The sequence below is a fragment of the Hippoglossus hippoglossus genome, chromosome 7 (genome assembly GCF_009819705.1).
Source record: "Hippoglossus hippoglossus isolate fHipHip1 chromosome 7, fHipHip1.pri, whole genome shotgun sequence".
NCBI lineage: Eukaryota > Metazoa > Chordata > Actinopteri > Pleuronectiformes > Pleuronectidae > Hippoglossus > Hippoglossus hippoglossus.
The window spans coordinates 21,615,995-21,636,419 of NC_047157.1; the positions used below are offsets into that span (position 1 = coordinate 21,615,995).

The window sequence follows — 20,425 nt, forward strand, 5'->3', positions numbered from 1 at the left end:
TTGGTTACCTGTAGGTAAACAGTCCGTGTGGAGACCACATTGACTGAGGCTTCATCCACATACTACGTTTTCTTAGTGTCGTAAAATGTACGATTTAAACGCACAATAGCCGTTAAGCAACAAGGTCAGCGACGTTTGTAACTGATCATCTGTGTTGCGTTCTATTCCGTTAGCCAAGACTAACGACAAATTTCTTCTAGAAGTCGTCACGTGATGGAGCCTGACAAATCAGTGAAGGCTACATTGGGACCGAAAAGACCCAATAAGCAAGCTTTGAGCGTCTACGTCATCGTTTCGTCCAGACTAAAACATCCCAGGAGTTTTCAAAGTAAAACAGGGTGAGTGGAGTTTCCAAATGTTTCCATTGTAGCGGCTCTGAAACTCGGCAGTAGTGTGGATGCCAGGCGTATTTGTATTTTCAAACCAAAATGTATCGATATGGATGTAGAACGAAATGCATCTGCTATCGGATTTTAAATTTATCTGCATTCATTTGTGTTTTGTCTGGAGAAATGTTCTACTCTGACTCTAAATGGTTTATAGCCAATGGAAGACCTGTCTTGGCCTTGATATCCACCGTCTCCACCGGAAGCCCCAGAATATTGGCCGTTGCCCCCCCGAGGCTAATTCATCGTCAGACGATAGCCGATTGGCCCAAGAGGTTGGTCACAGTGGGAATGAAGATAAGACGAAACCTCAACCTCATCAAACCTGCAAATCCACATTGAAACGGCTCCTTCCTGCCTGTCAGTGTCTTATCTTCTTCAGCTCCTCTGCTCTCTTACATGCGCAGGCTGATAAGTTGCTTTTAAATGTCATGGGCTCAAAGTCCGTTGGGATTGATACATGAAGCTACAGGAGACGGATGACATTTGGTTTTATTAACATCAAAGTTTCCTTTAATGTCAGCAAGAATCTGTGTCAAGCCCGGGCAGCGCATGCTGGGAGAAAACGGGGATGTGCCACAACTTCGCTGGATGTTTAATTGGTTAATTAAAAAAATAAAAAATAAAGGTTTGGAGGATTTTCCCAGGAATATTGTGCATTTCATCCTTTTCATCCACTACAGCGCCAGCCACCATCAAACAGATGACACAGGTATTTCACAGCAATTACAGGAGTGCAGTTAAATAATGGGTTACCTGGAAGAAAGCAAGAAGACAGACTGATAAATGTCTGCACAAATCTCCCATGCTTTCATAATACTTAACCAAATATTCACACCAGGCATAATCCTTCAGAGTCAGCACAGCTGAACTCTGTGCAGACCAGTAAAAACACTTATTGAAGTTAGTGCTTGGCAGATCACCAGAAAAAGATGAAACGGTGCCGAGATTAAAAGTTCATTAAGTGATCAGTTTACAAGCTTTGGAGGAGATCCACAGGTTGATGTTTAAAAGTTTGAAAACCCCCGGAATGTTTCGTTGATGGACGCATGACTCAACGACACCTCGCCGAGGTGAATAAATTCCCTCCCACGAAGAAAAAAACAATCACAATTCAAATGGAACAATCTTTTCAAATTTCCAAACCTGGCGCACCCGCAGATCAAAAGTGACCTCAAACAAAAATGAAAGCAGAGAGTCCCTGGGATTTGTGGCCTCAGGTGATTAATAACAGCACAGGAAGATGAGAGCAGCATGGGCTGGCACACGCCCCATGAGCCATTGCAAAAGTGATTGTTTTGGGCATATTAAGTATAAACTATGCTTGGTGCACTTTTAAGTGAAGAGTCTAAATCCCTCTGGGAATTAGGGCGTGGTGACTGAGTTTACCCTCAGAAAATGTTGCACTAAGTGACGCCAGAAGTCGATCTGCAACTTATCATTATATCGTTATTTTTTCGGGCCATGCAGCAGAGTAGAAGTGTGGAAGACATCTGGGAGCTACAGCCCCTATTTACCAAGCAAGGTGAAGTATGCAGTGCTGGGCTGGACCACATCATGAGGCCACGCACATGCAGGGAGCAATGGAAAGATTAAGTGAGAGCAGTCATATTAAGAGACGGACAGACTAAGATGGAGTTTCCTTCAATTATTTCCTCTCTTTGTTCTCTCTCGGTTTATCCCTTTAATCTCCGCCCTTGCTGAAAAAATAAAATTCTAGGGAGGCCAAATGGCATTGGCTGAAATTCAGGAAGAGGTCACTGTTGTTTATATACAGAACAGATAAGAGCTTTATCATAGATGTTCCCTCTGGAGAACACACGCGGGCTGATGCACATCTCCCTAAGTGCCCTCATGGGGATTAGGAGTGAGGAGGAGGGTGTCGAGGGTGGAGGAATGCCGACAGGGGCTCAGCAGACGTGTCCCGTCCTGACTCTTGGGCCACGGTCCGCTGACAGCAGGGAAACACCATGACTGTTTAAACCAAGATAAAGCCAGAGTTCAGTTTACACATCTCAGCACCTCGTGGAGACGGCAAACGCCTGGTTAAGTGTCACTGATGTCACCGTGACACCTCCAACAAGCAGCAGCTTCTATTACCAGGAATACAGGGCCGTGGTCGTGTGATGGCTGCAGGGGCACTACTTTGTTTCATTTACGTGAAACCGACGGTTATGACAGGATGTTAAGTTCAGCCTGTGAAGATGTACAAATAATGTCTTCTCTGACTAAATAAGAATATAACTCTGACTGATATTTAAAGTTGGGCTCTAATGGGATTTTCACAGGCAGTAAGGACCACATAAAAGACACCATCCCAAATTAAAACTTACATATGTATAATTTAATATTATATACTTATTATTCTTATTACAATTATACATTAAATTCAAGTTGAGTACATATAGAAGCTCTGTTAATTACCTCAGCCAAGGAGGTTATGTTTTCACCCCTGTCCATTTGTTGGTTGGTTGGTTTGTCTTAAGCAACATTACATAAAACTATTGGACAGGTCACCACAAAACTTGCTCTACTGGTGGTAATGGGTCATTCATGGAACAACCCATTCAGTTTTGGTGTGGATCAGAACCAGGAAACGAATCCTGGAAGTTTTTTTATCAATTAATTAAACATTTTGAGAGAGGAGGTTTTTAACATTTTCACAGATTTCCCAGGTAATTAATCAAGAATCTTGACCAAAAAAATAAAACAGGCATGTTAAAGGGACCGATAAGCCTTTAACCCTAACCTGACCAATAACCCCAACCCTTTTAAATTTGCAATTTGGTGCAGCTTGATTGAATTCAAGGGGCCGTTGGGCCTTGGTAGAGGTGTGTGCTCTCCTGAGTACCATTCTGGTTCATACAGTTTTCATTTGTTTTTTATGTAGACACAGTCTATGAACTTTTAATGTCATTGTTATCCTGCCATGTCTGCAAATACATTAAGAGGAATTTGAAGTTTGCTTCATACTAGGGATTCATATTCAGGATCTTTTGGTTTATGTAGAATTGATTTTGATCTGAAAGTGTAAAACTAAATCCTTGTATCACACATTTGTAAACTAGCAGAAGATGGTAACATTCTCAGAATCACAGTGGCAGCAGCAGCAGAGGAGAAATCATGAGGATGAAGTTTGACCTCCACTGAGAGGCATTCTGCCCTTTTTTTTTTTTTTTTTTCGCCCGGCTCTCATTCAGCGAGTGAGAAAAACGCCAGGAATGAGAGAAGCGCGGATAAGGAGCAGACAGGTGACTCAGTCGGGTGGAGTGTGTGAGCCTGGCATCACCTCACTCAACAGGAGGTGAGCTTTTATCACAGCCCTTCTCTCCAGACAAAACACACAACACCAAACAAGGACAACGCTGTTCCCGAGCTGCCCCCGTGCACCCAAACAGCACATGGCTGAGTTGGTTGAGGCACGGTGCCACAGAAAACAAGCTGTGATTTACATTCCTACATGCACAGACCACATTTTCTCAGTTATCTGTTATTTTGGCAAAATAAACTTTGAATTGTTTGGCTCCAAATAATGAGGGAAAGGCATCCCACTAAAAAGCAGATACAAAGTGACAACAAAGTGGCTGCGAAGCACAGTGACGTGGTGCATGTTTTCGTTGACCACATATGATGCTGGTGCAGAGCCGTGTGATTCGGCGGTGCATTTCTGAGCTCGTTGCATGACACTGATGTGTAGCAGGCTGGATATTGATTGACCACATCAATACAGAAAGGAGAATGAAAAACAAGAAGGAGCATGTCATTTGTTTTTCCACCCAGAGAGAGACTCTGAGCTCGGCTCCACACTTCTCGTCTGCCCGCTCTCCTTCCACCAGATTCCTCTGTAGTGGCTCGATTCTTTAAAAGAGGTTTTAGAGCTGAAGCTTTAATTCCCCACACCTGTGTTCAGCCGTGGCAAACTCTTTATTTGTTCTGCAGCTAGTCCTCCCGGCTCCTGCTGAGTGACGGCTGCCACCAAATTTAACAGAAAAACAAGCCAGAGAACCCTGCTTCGTCCAGGAGGGAGCCGATTATTGTGCCACTTGGAGAGACACTTTTGGTTAAGTCATCATTCTGTATTGAAATCTACACAAAACACAAATAATATGTTCATTTAAGCGACAAAAACGTGGTTGAATGAGCTTCCTACCTTGACAGGTTCTCTCATTGGTCAGAAGCTTGTAGCCTTTCTTGCAGCTGCACTCAAAGCTGCCGACGGTGTTTCGACACACGTGATCGCAGCCGCCGTTGTTCAGGCGGCACTCGTCAATGTCTGTGGACAATCGTCAAGAAGAGTGGACACATCAGACCACATGTCCCAAATGAACCGTGAACACAGTGTTTATGCATCATCTTTGAAATGAAGAACTCGCGTGCTAACAGCTGCCTGTTTGAATGTCCAGCAGATGGAGAGCAGGACATTTTTATCAACATTATATCAACATTACCATTATATAACATTTATTAACATTGCAAGTAATAGTTCATGGATCTTGATAAAAAAATATGCATATTTATGTGTGTGTGTGTGTAATTTGGTGCAGCTTGATTGAATTTAAGGAGACTATGTTTTTGTCCACTTGTTGCTCTGCTTTGGTCTCCACCAGCTCCCGAGAAAGACATTTGATTCATGAGCTGCTAAACTCTCCACTATGTTCACCAGCTAGTCCCTGACTTTGGTTGCTGGGTCGGAAGCATGAGCTCATTGTATTAAAACTTTCCTGTTGAAAACAACAACACAATAGAAGCAGTGAGAGCAAATCAAAGTGGTGTAAAGTTATGGGTCATTAAAATGAACTGAAACGCTGCACAGAGCTGAGAGGAACTGCTGAGTTGGGCTTTAATGATAAATAACAACCTCTCACGTACAAGGAATCTTGATTATAGCAGGTTTAACAAAATCTTGTGAAAAACAACGTGCTAGAAATAATTAGACATAATGTCTGTACGGGCGTGATAGTCTTGCTGAAACCAGGAATGAGCATCAGGACTTTTCCTTAATGTCCCTCAGAATGGCTGAAATCTGTTTGCGTCTGGCTGTAATGGGCTGCAGCTCTCACACGGCAAAGCCTCGATGCAGCGCGAAATCATCATTCCGATTACCGTGCTCTTTATTTCTGCAGCCAGTATTGATGTATCGTGTGCGCATTCCTGCGTTTGATGGGTCCCTGCCTTGATAGGTCTGGCAGCAGATCTAATTAAGTCTGAATTATCATCACAAATGAGGCATTTGTCTCTGGAGGGGAGTCTTCATCATCTGGTTAAAATAAAATGCAACCGAAATGGAATAAAATAATCCCTTCCTCGTCTTTGTCTCTGTTCTTCAGAAGTGTCTGGCCCTGCAGCGAGCCCCTGTCTTCTTGTGCCAGTGCTGCCTGGATTTGTTTTCCTCCTCTTCTTTCCTCTCAAACCAAACTAATATAAGCCAATGTATCATGGCTTGTTGGTATAACATTATGAGCCCTAGAAAGAACACAGATTTCCCCGGCTCCTCTGGAAACAAAGTTTGTCCTCAAGCCCTCCAAAGTTGCCTAATCCATAACTGTCAGTGGTGTCTTTAATCCCTTAGTCCCCTAATATAATTCTCTGTAAAGCTTGGAATTGATTTCATAAGACATAATATAAAAAACCTGTCAACACTAGAAAAGGAATACAATGGTAATGCAGTGGCATGATAAAAATATTACTTTAACTATAAGGCTGAACACCAGAGATAACATCTGTGACATCTGTGGAACCAGTGAGGATGTACGATACAAATTGTAAGAGCACTTGATAAAGAGAGAATCCAGCTGGCGGGGGTGTTAACGTGGACGGAGGCAGCGGCGTCCTTCTCCATGATGATACCACTTATGAGCTCCAGGTGGAGAGAGACGCTCTGGAACCGTGTGGCGATGCTTTACCTTTGCAGGTCTTGCGGTCCGGCTGCAGGGTGAAGCCGACCGGACAGCTGCAGCGGACCCCCGTCACCGAATCATGACACGTGCTATCGCAGCCGCCATTGTTCACTGCACAGGTCTCTGCAGGGGAGGGGGGGGGGGACAAGCACTCACAGTCAGACAAACCCCTGGGAAAAAAAACAATGCCGTAGATGCTGTCTTGACCTACTTATTTCTTTCCCCCCATCGAAACATGCATGATGGTGTGATGGTGAAAATGTGAAGACACACCTTTATATATACAGCATTCCTTTTTGGTTTTTTTGTATCTCACAGGAGACGAAAAAATATATAAGAAGCACAGAAGGGTTATAGGTGTTCAGAGGTGGAGAGGAATGAGGAGGAGATACAGATACATGAAGCAGCACAATGAGATTAACAGTGGAAAAATAATTAAAGGACACAGTCATTAGGGGGAAAAACACAGACAAATATAGTGTGTACATGTGTGTGCATGTTTGCTTCCCTTTGGTCAAGGTGAATTACAACCTCCAGAAGTCCTCAGCACTGTAGGACCCCCCCCCACCCTCCAACGTGAGGGTTGACTTCCAGACACACGCGGACAAAACCACCACTTTTTTTCCCCTGGTTTTGACAAAAACCTTCCAGGCATTTTGGGGATAAAAAAGCAATTTCAGCTACCTGCGCCCCTGCATTGGCCAGACTGAGTCGAGAGGAGGCCAAAAAAAAAGAGGGAGGCACTCAGTCAAGATAGGAGCACCGCGGCCTCTTCTCCAGACAGTGACAAATTTCACTGAGACTTTCATTTTAAGCAACTGTACAGGAGAAATTTGTTCTCACAGAAGAGAGGCCGGTGGACAAAGCCTGAGAACAACAGAAAACCTTTGCAACCTGGAACAATCTTTAACTCGCTGCACGGTAACCGGTCATTCACACAGCTCATCGCTCCTCACCGATGGGCTGGACGCCGGCTGGCAGCTTCTCTAAAGAGGGAGCTGGGTTAGTCGAAAGGCTTCACACTGGCAGCGAGATAGCCTCCCTCACACGTGGCACTAAAGAGGGAATGCAGCTGCACCGCTTCTTTTACAGGGAGCGAGGATCCCTTTGGGGAAACACCTAATCCTCTTCCCTTAAATCTGAAACTGCAGCGCCTGCAGCCGCCGTAATGAAACTTTTTAAAGCCCTTTTCTCTCAAATAAAAAAAAGCTGCTGTAGATTGGAATTATGTATCAAAGGAAAACAGGTGCTTACAGCCATGTAATGGAAGGTTTTATAGCCGGTTCACAGACAGCAGCTGAAAACAGTGGATTGCATCGCTACAGGGTGAACACACACAGCAGATTTCGAGTAAATCTTAACACACACAGGGTTTAAAAGAAATAACTGAGACAACATTACAAACAGTGCTATAAAGATGGTCTTGCTGTAAATGAATTGCAATGAATTTGGGATGTTGGTTGATCAGTTCCACGTTGGTCTTTTAGTTGTAGTTTTATTGCAGCTTGTTGTAATAAAACTAAGACAAATGGAGACATTAAAAACTCTGCAGGCTGCTGAAACATTTCTCTTAAAAACAAAACAAAACTTATTTTACAGCACGAAGGAAGTAGGATTAAATGAAGGCAATATTAATAAGACCTACTTAAAAGTGTACATATTTAATTCAAACTTTTTTGTCTAAAATTCAGATTATTTAACTTTTTAAGACCTGGTAGCTGATCTCTTTCATCGATACACTTTTCTGTGTTTAGTATGTGTTGATATCACATAGACATGTTCCCTGATAATCTAAATAATTCTACATTTCTTTTTATAGCTGATCCTCCAGCAGTTTACTTTAAAAATCACATATCTAACTTGAAAAAATGCTTAAATAAAACACTCTGAACTGTGTTCATCATTGTGATTAAAGGCATCGTTTTAAAGAACAAAAGCGCAATCTTCTTAATTCCAATCTATAATCATCCCACCCTTGCTAGATCTGGTTCCCTGGAGCTGGATCAACAGAAGGGCGCAGGGCAGGGGGGGGGGGGGGGGGGGGGCTTCCAGTTAATACCTCCGTCCCAGCCCAGGCTTCAGAGCATGGCACTGTGGCTTCACATAATTGCAAAGTGTGAGCAGAGACACTTGGCAGACGAGACAATAAGACAGTGTCAGGACACGTCTCCAAAACGCTTAGTCAGACAGCCATCTCACCAAACTGTAATGATCATGCATTAAGAGAGCAAAGAAATATTTCTGACATTATGGTTTTGTGAGGGCAGGGGAGAGGGAGAGAGACACACACACACACACACACACACACACACACACACACACACACACACACACACACACACACACACACACACACACACACACACACACACACACACACACACACACACACACACACACACACACACACACAGGCTCTGGTATGTGTGTGGGTTTGTGTGTTTTGGATGCACACCAGCCACATCCACACTGCACCAGGTTGGGATCTGCAATTACAGTAACAGTGGGCAGACTTTTGTAAGTATTCTCCGGGGTGATGTGTCGGGTCTTTGGGTCTGATGCTGAGCCCCGGCAGTATACGTTTCATACAGAGAGAGGTCCAGACAGTGCGCATCATCTTTTTAACAGAAGCCACAGGATTTATGGCTGCACCACTTCTTGCCTTTACGTCAGAGCTGTTGACAAGCAACCTCTGCGCGAGCTGTCATCGGCCGTTTATAACGACCGCCAGCAGAATGCAGCAACGGGCGAGAGGACAGAGAAAAAAAAGGCAAAAGACAACGATTTGCTGAGAGTTTGTCACTGGGAATAAAATGACTTCAGTGGAGAAGAAGAAAATATTGTTTCCTTGACCAAAACAGCAAACATGCAGCTATAGACAGTAGAGCAAAGTCAAACTGAAGGTGCATCAGAACAAAAAAAAACAGACTACAGCCCTGAAGTGAATGCTCTCTCAATAACACAACAATAAAACAAAACCAATGAAAGGAAGTCTACTAATGTTCAAACACAGGAAATCAGGGGACAGATCAGATAAAGCAGGATGCAACATGTCTCCTGCTCTTTTGTTTCTATTTCAGAGGAAAAAATAAATCAAAAGTAGGCCACAGAATCCTGAAATAGGGCAGAGTGTTGTATTCTAGCAAGTGGGGAACTCAGCGCTCGTGTACTTACAGTAGTAACAACTACTTACTTATAAAACACTATTGTTTTTTGCTCCTTACCTTGAATGGGCTTCTCCTCTGGGAACAAGCCTCCTCCCTCTGTTTCTTACATGAAATAATTAAATCCCAAGTCTCTTTGATGTGTTAAGGTTTGATTCATCGCTCGCAGATTTATGAGTTTATTCTCCCACAGCTCGTCCTGAAAGTTGGGCCTATTTGCATTAGGGATATTATCATAAACTAAGTTTTGATTCTTTTCCCTCCCGCCACATGAGCTCCGCTGTCCCTGATGCAAAACCCAGTGAAACAAATTACTTTTGCCCACAAAGTAGAAAAACAAACTGGACTGATATTGATTATTTTCACCATTTCAGGCCACGAGATTCCACATGTGTGAAAAAAGAGCAAGTTAAGAGGGATTCTGTGTTTTTATCGTTAACGTGAATTATTGCTGCATCGTGAGCTCGTTACGGCTCCGTCACCGCGGCTAATAGAGCACGATGATGGACTTTAGAGGCTGTGACCCAGTGTTTGAAACAACAAAAGATTAATTTCCCTTCTTTCACTTCAAAACACACAGAATTGAAGTCTTTGGTCTGCCTCTTTAAAGCCATCACAGTTAAACTGAAAGCGTTTTTTAAATTGTTTGACAAAGGCTACTTGTGTTAATATTTATAATTTGTTTATGACAGCGCTCATTAATCAAAAGACAAAATGCTGTAAAGGATGTTAGCTTATAGGCAAATGTTCCTCTGTTGTCCCTATAGCCAGTTACCAGGCAACCTGAAAATAGTGTTATATATTTACAAATATCCATTTTTAATTCATTTGAATTATGCATATCATCCAAACTAAGTGTACAACAAACCCAAGATTAAAACACTAACGCTGATTTAAAAAAGAACCTGATTAAAACACATCATATTACTTTTTGTTTGGTAGATTTATGAAACTGTAGCGAAGGAAAACAGGAGTCAGACCATTTGCTAACAAGTGGGGAAAGAAATATTAATAATAAAAAGTTTCTTTGGTGGAGCAGCTAACAACTAAGACCCAACAAAACATTGTTTAATTATAAGGTGTCACACGTCAAAAATATTAGGAACCACTGATTTAATCTTACATATCATATTTTACGTTTTATATGTTTATCATAGAGTTTTTTAATGTCAAATCTAAACCTGAAAAGTGACAGTCAGGTGAATGTGGTGGAGTATTTGCCGTAAAGTACCTCAAACTGTCCTTAAGTGCAGCATTTGACTCTGACAAGTAGAATCTGGACCGTGTCAGATACAGTGCATCTCCATCCCTTCACATGATGTTCATAATGCTGCTCGGAGGCTCCCTGTCTGCAGCTGTGTTTGGAAAAGGTGTGGTTTGACACGGGCAGCGGTTGTTATTGAGAGGGCATTCACAGAAGGAAGAGGAGGAGGTGTGGAGGGTGTCAGAGGTCAAAGGTCAGAAGGATGATGCCCCTGTGGGGAGGGGAAGGGCCCGGGTCAGTGTCTGCTAGGTTAGCTTCCTCTACTCCCCACACCCACAGACCCCGAGAGAGAGGAGTCGGAGGAACACATATTTACCATTGGGGAACAGCTGTGGGGCTGCCTGGGACTGGACACTCCTCTCTCCTGCATGCACACGCACACCCACACACACGCACACATTTTAAAAACACCACTTTAGTTCTCCGTACACTTTGCGTGTTATGTAAATCATGAGCATGTGACAAGATCTGATGTGGTACACTGTATATCCACCTTGTGTCCCGACCCGCGACCCCCCCGCATGACTTATGGACTGAAGCAGCGTCTGGGAGAGTTGGTGGGAGGCTACAGGTGTCTGCTCTTCTTTGGGAAGTGAATGACGTGTGAACACAGACTCTTACACAGTCTTCAATGTGATAATTTGATCATAAGAGTGAGAAGAACGATCTGAACAAGAGGCCTTTATATATTTAGCTACTTTATTGATTCTGCTGGTAATTACTGCGGGTTTTCTGCTGGTTTATCAGAACCTCATAAAGTCACACACGTTTTGTCAGATGAATTTGACGGAAATTAGAAGCAGATTTGTCTTCTTCTGCTAGACAACTATACCAAAACTTACAGGAACAGTTTCTTTACATTTTTATTTAATATTTAAAACAAAGTTGTTTAAGCCACACATTTTCTTTAACTTGACTGTTGATGCAGTACCGTACCCCAAAGGGTCAGAGCAGGGATTTTATTGAGGATTACTTTTGCGGTCCCTCACAATTCATATTGCGTCACCTTGCAGTAGTTTTCTTTTTCTATTCCTTCCAAGCCCTATGAAGTATTGGTCCTGAGTAGTGTGACCTGCGAGTACTGTGTTCCTGCCACACATGCTTATTGCTTGTTTTCCCGGGGTCCCGACGTGTCTGCAGTATGGATCAGCTTATTGATTTAGACTTAAACAAATTCTTAAAGCAGGAGGTCTCTCCAGAAGAGCAGTATGCTGATCTGCAGGAAGGCGTCTGATTCACGTGGAACCAGTTACTGTACTCAGGACAACTAGCCGGATACAGATGACTGCACACTCGTACACCTATAATGAAATGACTATGTTATATGATGGGAACGGGAAAGTAACATATTGCGAGGGAACGCAAGAGCAATCCTCAAAAGGTTCTCGTTGTGACCATCAGGGGGCTCCATAGAGCAGCAGCAACTTGTCTCCGAACTTTCGAAGGTTCTAACACTAAGCTAACTTATCATGTGAGAGTTTGTGTTCTAACTTTATTCATATGTAACACCTGTAGCATCTCTGCTCCCACGCAGACACCGGTTCAGTGACGAGAATAACTGTGAGCAGAGTCCATAATTCATGCAGAGTATCATGAGCTGAGGAACAAGGTGGATAACATCAACGTGAGGCGATCATCTCTCCTGATTTAAACACATCATTAAAGTCCATTTATACCCACGGGAGGTGATAATGACATGAGAGAATGGCGTTATCTTGTCGCAGCAGAGCAAACAGCAGTGATCATTTTCCAATCGCTACGACCACGCACTGCTGATGACAGCTCCTCGTCCCAAATGAGGGAGGGTGACATTTCAAGGCAAAAAGTGTTACCTCTCGACATGCAGTCATGCAAGCAGATATTCCCGCACGGCGCAGACAAAGTGCAGTGTTGCTGTTTCTAAGTGAGAGGAGGCTTCGGCGAGTTAGTACGAGCACTGCGAGCCGTGACAGACAGAGTGAGTGGTGGTTAGTGCTGCAAGCTGAAAGACAGGGACAGACAGAATCGTGTCTGTGCTTTGGGAGAGCTGTTATGGTCCAATCATTTCAGGATCAATGTTATTACGCTGCTGTGTCAAGTCTCTAAAGGCCGTCAGGTCCAAGTGTCTCTTTGTTTATACTGAACTTTACCTCAAAACACGCCTGTTAATAAATTCTACTAGATTTTCCCACTGAATGTACATCTACACTCAACTACAAGTACACATTTTTGTATTTTAGCTCATGTACTTTCACCCATGACAAAGCTGGGGTGTCTTTAAATTTAGAATTTCAGTAAAAAATGAAAAAATACAGAATTTATGATAAAAAAAAAATCACTTTCCACCCCTGGAATTATCCCACATACTCTCTGAGATGGTAGTACACGGATGCCCGATTCTGACAATGACAGGTCAATGCCACAAAGCATGCTCAGCTCACACGGGCCGCCATGTTTTCGACCAGCGAGTCCCAGTCCCGATATGCACCGTCCAGAAACAACCATCCACAGCAGTTAGAAGTGAAAGAGAGATACCTCTGCACACACAGACGTGAATCCACAGACCACCCGAAACCAGAGCGCTGTGTTTATGTCACGGGCATGTGCATGTAGAGACTGCACGGGGTTTACATGCATGTGATGCATTCATGCTGGATATCGTATCGTATGTTTGTGGGGTTGTTTGTTTAGCTTTCTGTTTGTGTTATAAAATGCATCTCTCGCTCTCTTACTCTTGTGTGTGTGTGTGTGTGTGTGTGTGTGTGTGTGTGTGTGTGTGTGTGTGTGTGTGTGTGTGTGTGTGTGTGTGTGTGTGTGTCCAACTCTTCAGATGATTGAACTCCTGAGCATGCCTGCATCTGCCTGCTATTTGTGAATGTTTATGATTTGCTGTGCTAACAGCATGAATGCTTCCACATGACGGCTGCTCCCTCCTGATATTTTTAAACTTTCTGGATTCACAGTCATTACAGGCAAAAAATAAACCAGATTTATAGTTTTTTGGGACGATTTCAGTCAAAATCATGACTTTTTTGTTTGAGTTTGAGCAGTTGATTAAACGTGTGTCTCTAAAAGTGTGTGTTGACGTGTGTGTGTGTGTGTGTTTGAGTGAGAACAGTCCACGTGTGGTGTCCATACAAAGCCTCCACCGACATTAACATTCTCACCTACAGCCGGCACAGCATCAACAGGGGTGAGACAGGAAGGATTGAAGGAGCAACACTTCCCAACCGCAGCGGTAGGATATTGTGTATTATTACAAAATGCATGACCGAGCCCGGGTGAGGAGAGACACCACAAAGTGAATGAGAAAAAGTTGCAGAATGCATATGAAACACCCGACCAGATGGATTGAACAGTGAAGCTGCAGAATACTGAAGGAGACAGGAGCCACTGACGAGGATGTGTTGGATTATTTTTGGTGTAGGTATTTAAATCAATACTGAGGTTAAACAGGAGGGTGTTTTCATTTTGTGTAGTTGCCCTGGATACCGTCCACACTCTTAACATTAGTACTATTTCCAAACGCGGTGGCTAAAGGGTAATTATCACTACGTGCTGTATGCAGACAGCACAAAAATATAACAACACCGGCAAAGCCATTTTCATCTTCATGTGACAATTAAAACTATTTCAATTTAATAACATGATTAAAATATGATTTCTTGGCTCAGAGAGATTTCTTTTAAGCTTTGGAATAAATAAAAATGGAATCTCTTTCTTCAAAGGAGATGCAGCTGTTGCATTTAGTAAGAAGTCATACATGTCAAAAAACAATGCCAAGGGTTAAAGTATTTATACTTAAATCTGGCGCAGCAACTTGGAATATCTGTTTAAACCTATGCAGCTTTTACAGAAGTGCAGACGCTGCTTTTTAATGGTGTGTTTTTTATGGTGGAAACCCCTCCAGAATTACAGTCCTAGTGCGCGGCAGTGGTGCCTCACTGAAGGTCTTCCAACGTTCTTGTCACTCACTCTCCCGTCAGCGGCTCATTTGGCAGATTGTTTGTTTTATGGAGGTTTTATTAACTAATAGAGTGTCTGGGAGATGGAGCGCCCCTGTGTCGACCACAGAGCGGCTCGCCCTCCACCTCCGTAACCCCAGACTCTGTGGGGGGAAATCAGAGATCTTAACTGGCCGGCTGCTTCCTAATCTGGCACACCGAACGTGCATGTGCTCTGCCTTGGAAATAAAGACGGGGCTACGGCATATAATTTGGTCGCGGTAAACTTTGTGGCGTCCCCCTAGCCTAGCAGGGCACAGCAGTAATGACAGGTTGGCTGACCAGACCTTGACATTGGTCTGGCTTTCATCAGCGCTGTGGTAATAGAAACACTGAGCTTATCAGCCACGGCCCAAATCAAACCCTCAAAGTTTAACAGCCACCGAAACCAAGCGACCGTCTCACCAGTCTCGCTCTGCAGGCGCAGCATCTAATTCCATTACTGTGTTTGTCTCCCTGACACAAAAAAACTATGTTTTACCAGAATCCCCGAGGTTTCACGTTACAAAACCAGCTAACACTTCGAAGCCCTGGATAAATCGGTTTAAACAGGTTTGTAATGTAAGCAGAAAACATTAAAGGGACTTCAAATAGACGGATACAATAAAGGCCTGTCTGCGTGGCTGAACACAATCCACACACATCAATCGAGGACCTCCGCTTTGACTCCTGTGCACCTGCAGGTCCCGTCCGATGCACAAACTGCCCTTCAGAGCGGCTCAATATGCCCGAGTGGCCGAATGATTTTTACTCAACTTAAGTCAACTCAGGTAAACACTGATAAATGCCAGCGGAAGGTTAGGTCAGCTGTGTGAGTTAATCCCTAATGGGAAGCAGTGGAGGAAGTGACCCAGGGGCTAATAGAAGGTGTGCGTCTGACTGAGTGGCTGAGGAAGGGAGGAGAAAAGGGGGAGAGGGCTGTTGCACAGTGTCCAGTGAAGGAGAGGAGGAGGAAGAGGAGGAAAAGCCGAAGCAGATGCAGGGACTGAGAGGTTACTGGAGCAGCAGCAGAGGGGACAGCACAGTGGGTGGTAGCCTTTTGTCCTTGCATGTCACAGATCAAGAGGAAAAGACTCAGGCGTACGTCTTCTTAACAAAAGCCTGTATTTTATCACTGAACACCTCATTCCAGATGTTAATTCAATTTGCTGTTTGGGCGCCGAGTTAATTGTTTGTGGCTCAATATTTTCTCATTTGGTTTTCTTGCCCTCGTCGTTGTATCAGGGGTGAGATGACTCACCTACACAAGTCTTTCCATCGCTGTGCAGGACGAACTTCATGTGGCACGAACACTTGGGGCCATGGTCCGTCTCCTCGCAGATGTGCTGGCAACCCCCGTTACCGTAGTTACATGTCACTATCAGAGGATACACAGAAAACGTAAACTGTACATAAAAAACATTTTTGCCTTTTGTTCAGCAGTTGGCTGCACAGAGGTGACAGGACGTGAGGATGGAGAGAGGACAGACAGATACACACAATATATATGACATTCTCTTTTACAGAATAAACAACTCAGAAACGATGTTCATTTATGTTGATATTGAACATTTTTTATTTTCTTATTCGACTTCAAAATATTTGGTTGTATTTGTGTTTTACTACCTACTATCAATATTGGCATTGGACCCCAAAAATCCTCTAGTTTTTATTATTATTTTATTATTTAAACTCAAAAACTGTTCAATGCAATAAAAGTATTGCAAACAAATGTGACCTAAAGACATTTAGGTTTATTTAACACTGAACTGGTTTTAGATTAAGGTGAAAATCTGTGAACCACAATATGCAGAAGGTCATGAGATGATTTACATATTCGATGCCTTAAGTGGTGAATGTACAGTATGTTAATCACTGTCACAGCTTCCATTCATTACTCCACATACTAAATCTTTTCATCCTTGTGACTGAAGAATTACTCGGGAGTTGCGAAGGATTTTGAAAGGTCATATTTTAAAGTCTCCAGCAGCTGAGGCGTCGGCCTTGAGCAGGAGGCTGAACTCACTCACTCATTGTAAGTCACTCTGAAGGGTGCGATTCCCGCTCTAAGTTTGTGTGCTCATGCGTGTGTCTTTGCAAATCTTTAAGTGCAAATACATTTATATGCTGGCGGCTGAAGGAAGCATTAACCTTGGCACTTTAAACACACCTGTGATGACAGAGTGAAAAAGAGCCAGAGCGAGCCAAGCCTTCCACCGCCATCCTGTCTGCACCCTACCATCCCAGCGCCTTTTGCCCTTTTCCTGGGCTGTCACAGCAAAACTATAGAATAACACTTCTCCAATCCTTATCCAAACACAGACAAATCCCCCATCAGCCCCGGCCCCGGCCCTGACAGGATGATCTCTGTTGCACAGCAACAGGAAGTGCGTGCTGTCCGTCAGAGCGGTCCCCTTCGAGTAACCTCCACACTTGCCCTGGTTGTGTAAATGATCGCTCCTTATTTGATAAACATGTTTTCCTTTTACGAGGACTATTCAGAAGATTAGTCGCAGCCCGGTAATGTAACGTAAATGTCAGGAACCGGCTTCAAATCTGTTGGAGAGGTATTTGTGGAATGAGTGCAATTATCCGACATCGGCAGGTTTCTAACCCCAATCACCTTCTTCATGAGGAGCCTATAAATCCTCCCTCCCTCCGTGTGTGTGTGTGTGTGTGTGTGTGTGTTTGACTTACATTTGCAGTCCTTCATGTTACGGGTGAGCTGGAACCCAGGTCGACACTCGCAGGAGATGCCCCCCTTCTGTGATTCCCTGCAGATGTGTGCACAGCCGTGGTTCTTGTCCATACAGGTGGGTCCGTCCTTACTGCCTTCTGGTTGCGCTGTGGAGGAAACAGCACGAGGAGAGAGAGAGAGAGTTTAACCTTAACTTGTTTATTATTTAACCATTCAGTCTTAAATTAGATTTTACAGGGTTGTGCAGGAGGAGTGAAAATCTTTAAATACCCGTCATGCATTCTTACCCTGAGTAGCACATATGCCTACTGCTGGTGACGTGACATGCCCCGTACCCCCGCTACAAAGACTCAAGCACTTGTTGGAACACGCTCACTTGTTTCAGGCTATAAAAAGAAGGCTGCCAACAGAAAGGATAAAACTCCCAGCAGGAGCTGATCCAGTAGACCTGTAATTTTAATTGAGGTAATCCCCCATAAAGGAGAGAGGGAGAGAAAAAAAACCCTCCTTTGTTAAAATCTCCCTGTAGAGACTGAGTTTAAAAGCACACAAAAAAAAAAAGAAAAAGTCAAGTCAAGGTCGAAGCACTTCAGTTAAGACTCTAAAAACACAAACTGAATATATCAATGATATTGAAAATAAATGCATTTTAATAATTCACAGCTTTGGTACAACATGGCACACGGCGATGCATAATTCCCGTGTGATGTATAGATGTTTGATGAACAGACGACCACCAACGCATTTGACTCGGGACCCTCGTGTCATGAATGATGATCCAAACGGACGCAGCCCTTCCTGCACTCAGCCACGATCTGTAATAACGCCGCTGCCTTTGAGGAAGGACACAGATATTTGACTTATTTATAGTGAAACTTCGCCGGCGCTACCGACGCGGTGACAAACCCCAGATCTCTGTCTCATTAAAACAAAACAGATCTCCTCTCCTGCTCTTCTGGTGAACAGGGAGGTAGAGCACTCCTCCATTAATGTCTCATTAAATCTGCTGTTGCACTGAAGGGTGTTTTCAAGTCGAACTTTCTTAATTAGCTACACTTTTTTGGCTGTAGATTCGATCATTTGCATACGTGTTGACACCTGGTGACGCTCATAGAGGTTTTGTTTGGAAGATCTCATTCATTTTAGATGCAGATCTGGATCTGGAGGGAGGATCCAGGACCTTTATTTTACTTTCTTTGTCTGTGCAATTTGGTGCAGATCCATATCAACATCTAGCGAAATTCAGATTGATTTCAAACTGGAACTGTTGGGCCTCGGTTTATGGAAGTTTAGCAGCTCATACATGTAACTAAAAAATAGAGATTTTTAAAAGATTTAGAATCGGAAATAAATATTAACAAATACTTGATGCTCTTTTGTTAACTCCACAGAGGAGGTTCTGTATCTATCAGCGTTTTGTTTGAACTGATTTTCATGAAATTTTGAAACGGATTTGGATAAATGGATGAATTCAGGAAGGGCAAGATAGAGCATTAGCCTTTTTGGAGGTACAGTATGTGCCCTTGTATGTTTTTTTAAACTTTAATTTGTGCCACCATAATCCCTTTGATTTTCATACGTTGTTTCCAGAAAACAGAACTTGCCCTTTAATGCATTTCCAGTGCGGATATCAAGAAACCCATTCTGAATTTCTCTTTCCTTCCAGGAGCTGACAACGTGAGTGATGTAGACAATCCTGACCTCCTGCTTAAATACTTTCCATCACTTTAAGTCTGTCAACACGTGTCACAAGGTCATACTATCCCCCTCAGACGTCTCCCTGCCCGGGCGCTTGTCATTCTCGCAGACGACGTCAGTCTTCACACACTAACTGCCGCAGCAGCCTGGCCCTGCTACACAAACACCGGACCAGCACGTCAGCTGAAGGAAAAAGCCACGACACGACTGAGTGAAGTGACCGTGAATGAGCATCAACAGAGCAGCTGAAGAATTCACGGTGAGCCACATTTAAGTGGGAAGTGGAATTCAGTGGTCCCTTCTCTCCGCTCCGCGTCTTTCTGAGGCCGGCGCAAGAAACCGACATCTGTGAACCTAACAGAGGATTGGATTTCCAACCAAGCAGCCCCTACGGACTAAAGATTACTTACTACGGTTGTGTTATGGATCCCAAAACTCACTTCACTCCACCCTTCATTTTTATGCAGCCCCTCTACCCAAATGCTACAGACCCATCCATCAATAGCATGTGGAGCTGGGGCCAGAACCTGGGCCTTCATGTCTCTGAGGGCCAATAAAAGCCAAAGTGTTGACACAATGGCCCTTTTCTCCAGACCCAGCTATCATCCTCCATGTGCTGTTCCCTCTAACCGGCTGCCAAGGGCCTCCAGTTTTTATCATTACTAAATGATGGGAAGCAGGAAAAAAAAACATACTTTCATTAGGAGGTGGACACAAAAAAAAAAACCTCTAGATCATATATACCACGATCAACCAAAACAATCTGCTGACCCATAAGACATAATTCTTTATGTAGAAACTAATAAAAAGTATTACAGACCACTTTATAGGCTGAGAACTGGACGGGAAATAGAGTCCAACGTCTTGGAAATGAGAAGTAGTCCTTTCAAATAGCTACCGAGGGACAAACCAGGGAGGATATAGGTTTTCACACAGCTCAACGGGAACAGAAACTACTGTAAAAAAAAAGGACCAATGCAATTAAACCGAGGAAACAAGTGGGAGCGCTCCCTCTGCGAAGTGACCACAACTAAAAGGTCATGACCTCTGTGTCCACCACTAAAAGGTGGCGCTGTTGCCAGGAGCCTATAAATATCATTCTTAACTTACACTTCGGTCGCTAGGGGTCCCTCAATCAAAGAAATAACAGAAAACCTAGTTTGACGATGTCGTGTGTTCACCACCGGTACTAATAAAATTCACAAATCCAGGTTTTATTCACTTTATGCACCAAACAGAAGTTATGGCAGAGACGGAGAAGGCCACAGGTTATGATGTGTATTTTATATTTATAGTTATTTCTTTTTATCTTCTCAGATTTTTTGTAAAAAGCGCTATACAGATAAAATGTATTGG

The 20,425-nt window shown here is 43.5% G+C and overlaps 1 protein-coding gene across 4 annotated transcripts in view; it reads right to left on the minus strand.

Moving 5' to 3' along the window:
• The window catches only part of scube3 (signal peptide, CUB domain, EGF-like 3), a 68,299-nt gene that overhangs the window by 10,843 nt on the left and 37,031 nt on the right, over positions 1-20,425 (minus strand). For 2 of the 4 annotated variants that reach the window (XM_034591943.1, XM_034591942.1), the window contains exons 5-9: positions 17,371-17,517; positions 15,935-16,051; positions 11,028-11,093; positions 6,290-6,406; positions 4,537-4,659 (exon numbers count right to left, since the gene is read on the minus strand). In XM_034591943.1, the coding sequence (XP_034447834.1) occupies positions 4,537-4,659; positions 6,290-6,406; positions 11,028-11,093; positions 15,935-16,051; positions 17,371-17,517 (570 nt within the window). The remainder of the gene's footprint in view (positions 1-4,536; positions 4,660-6,289; positions 6,407-11,027; positions 11,094-15,934; positions 16,052-17,370; positions 17,518-20,425) is intronic. The other 2 variants (XM_034591945.1, XM_034591946.1) reach the window with 2 other exon arrangements.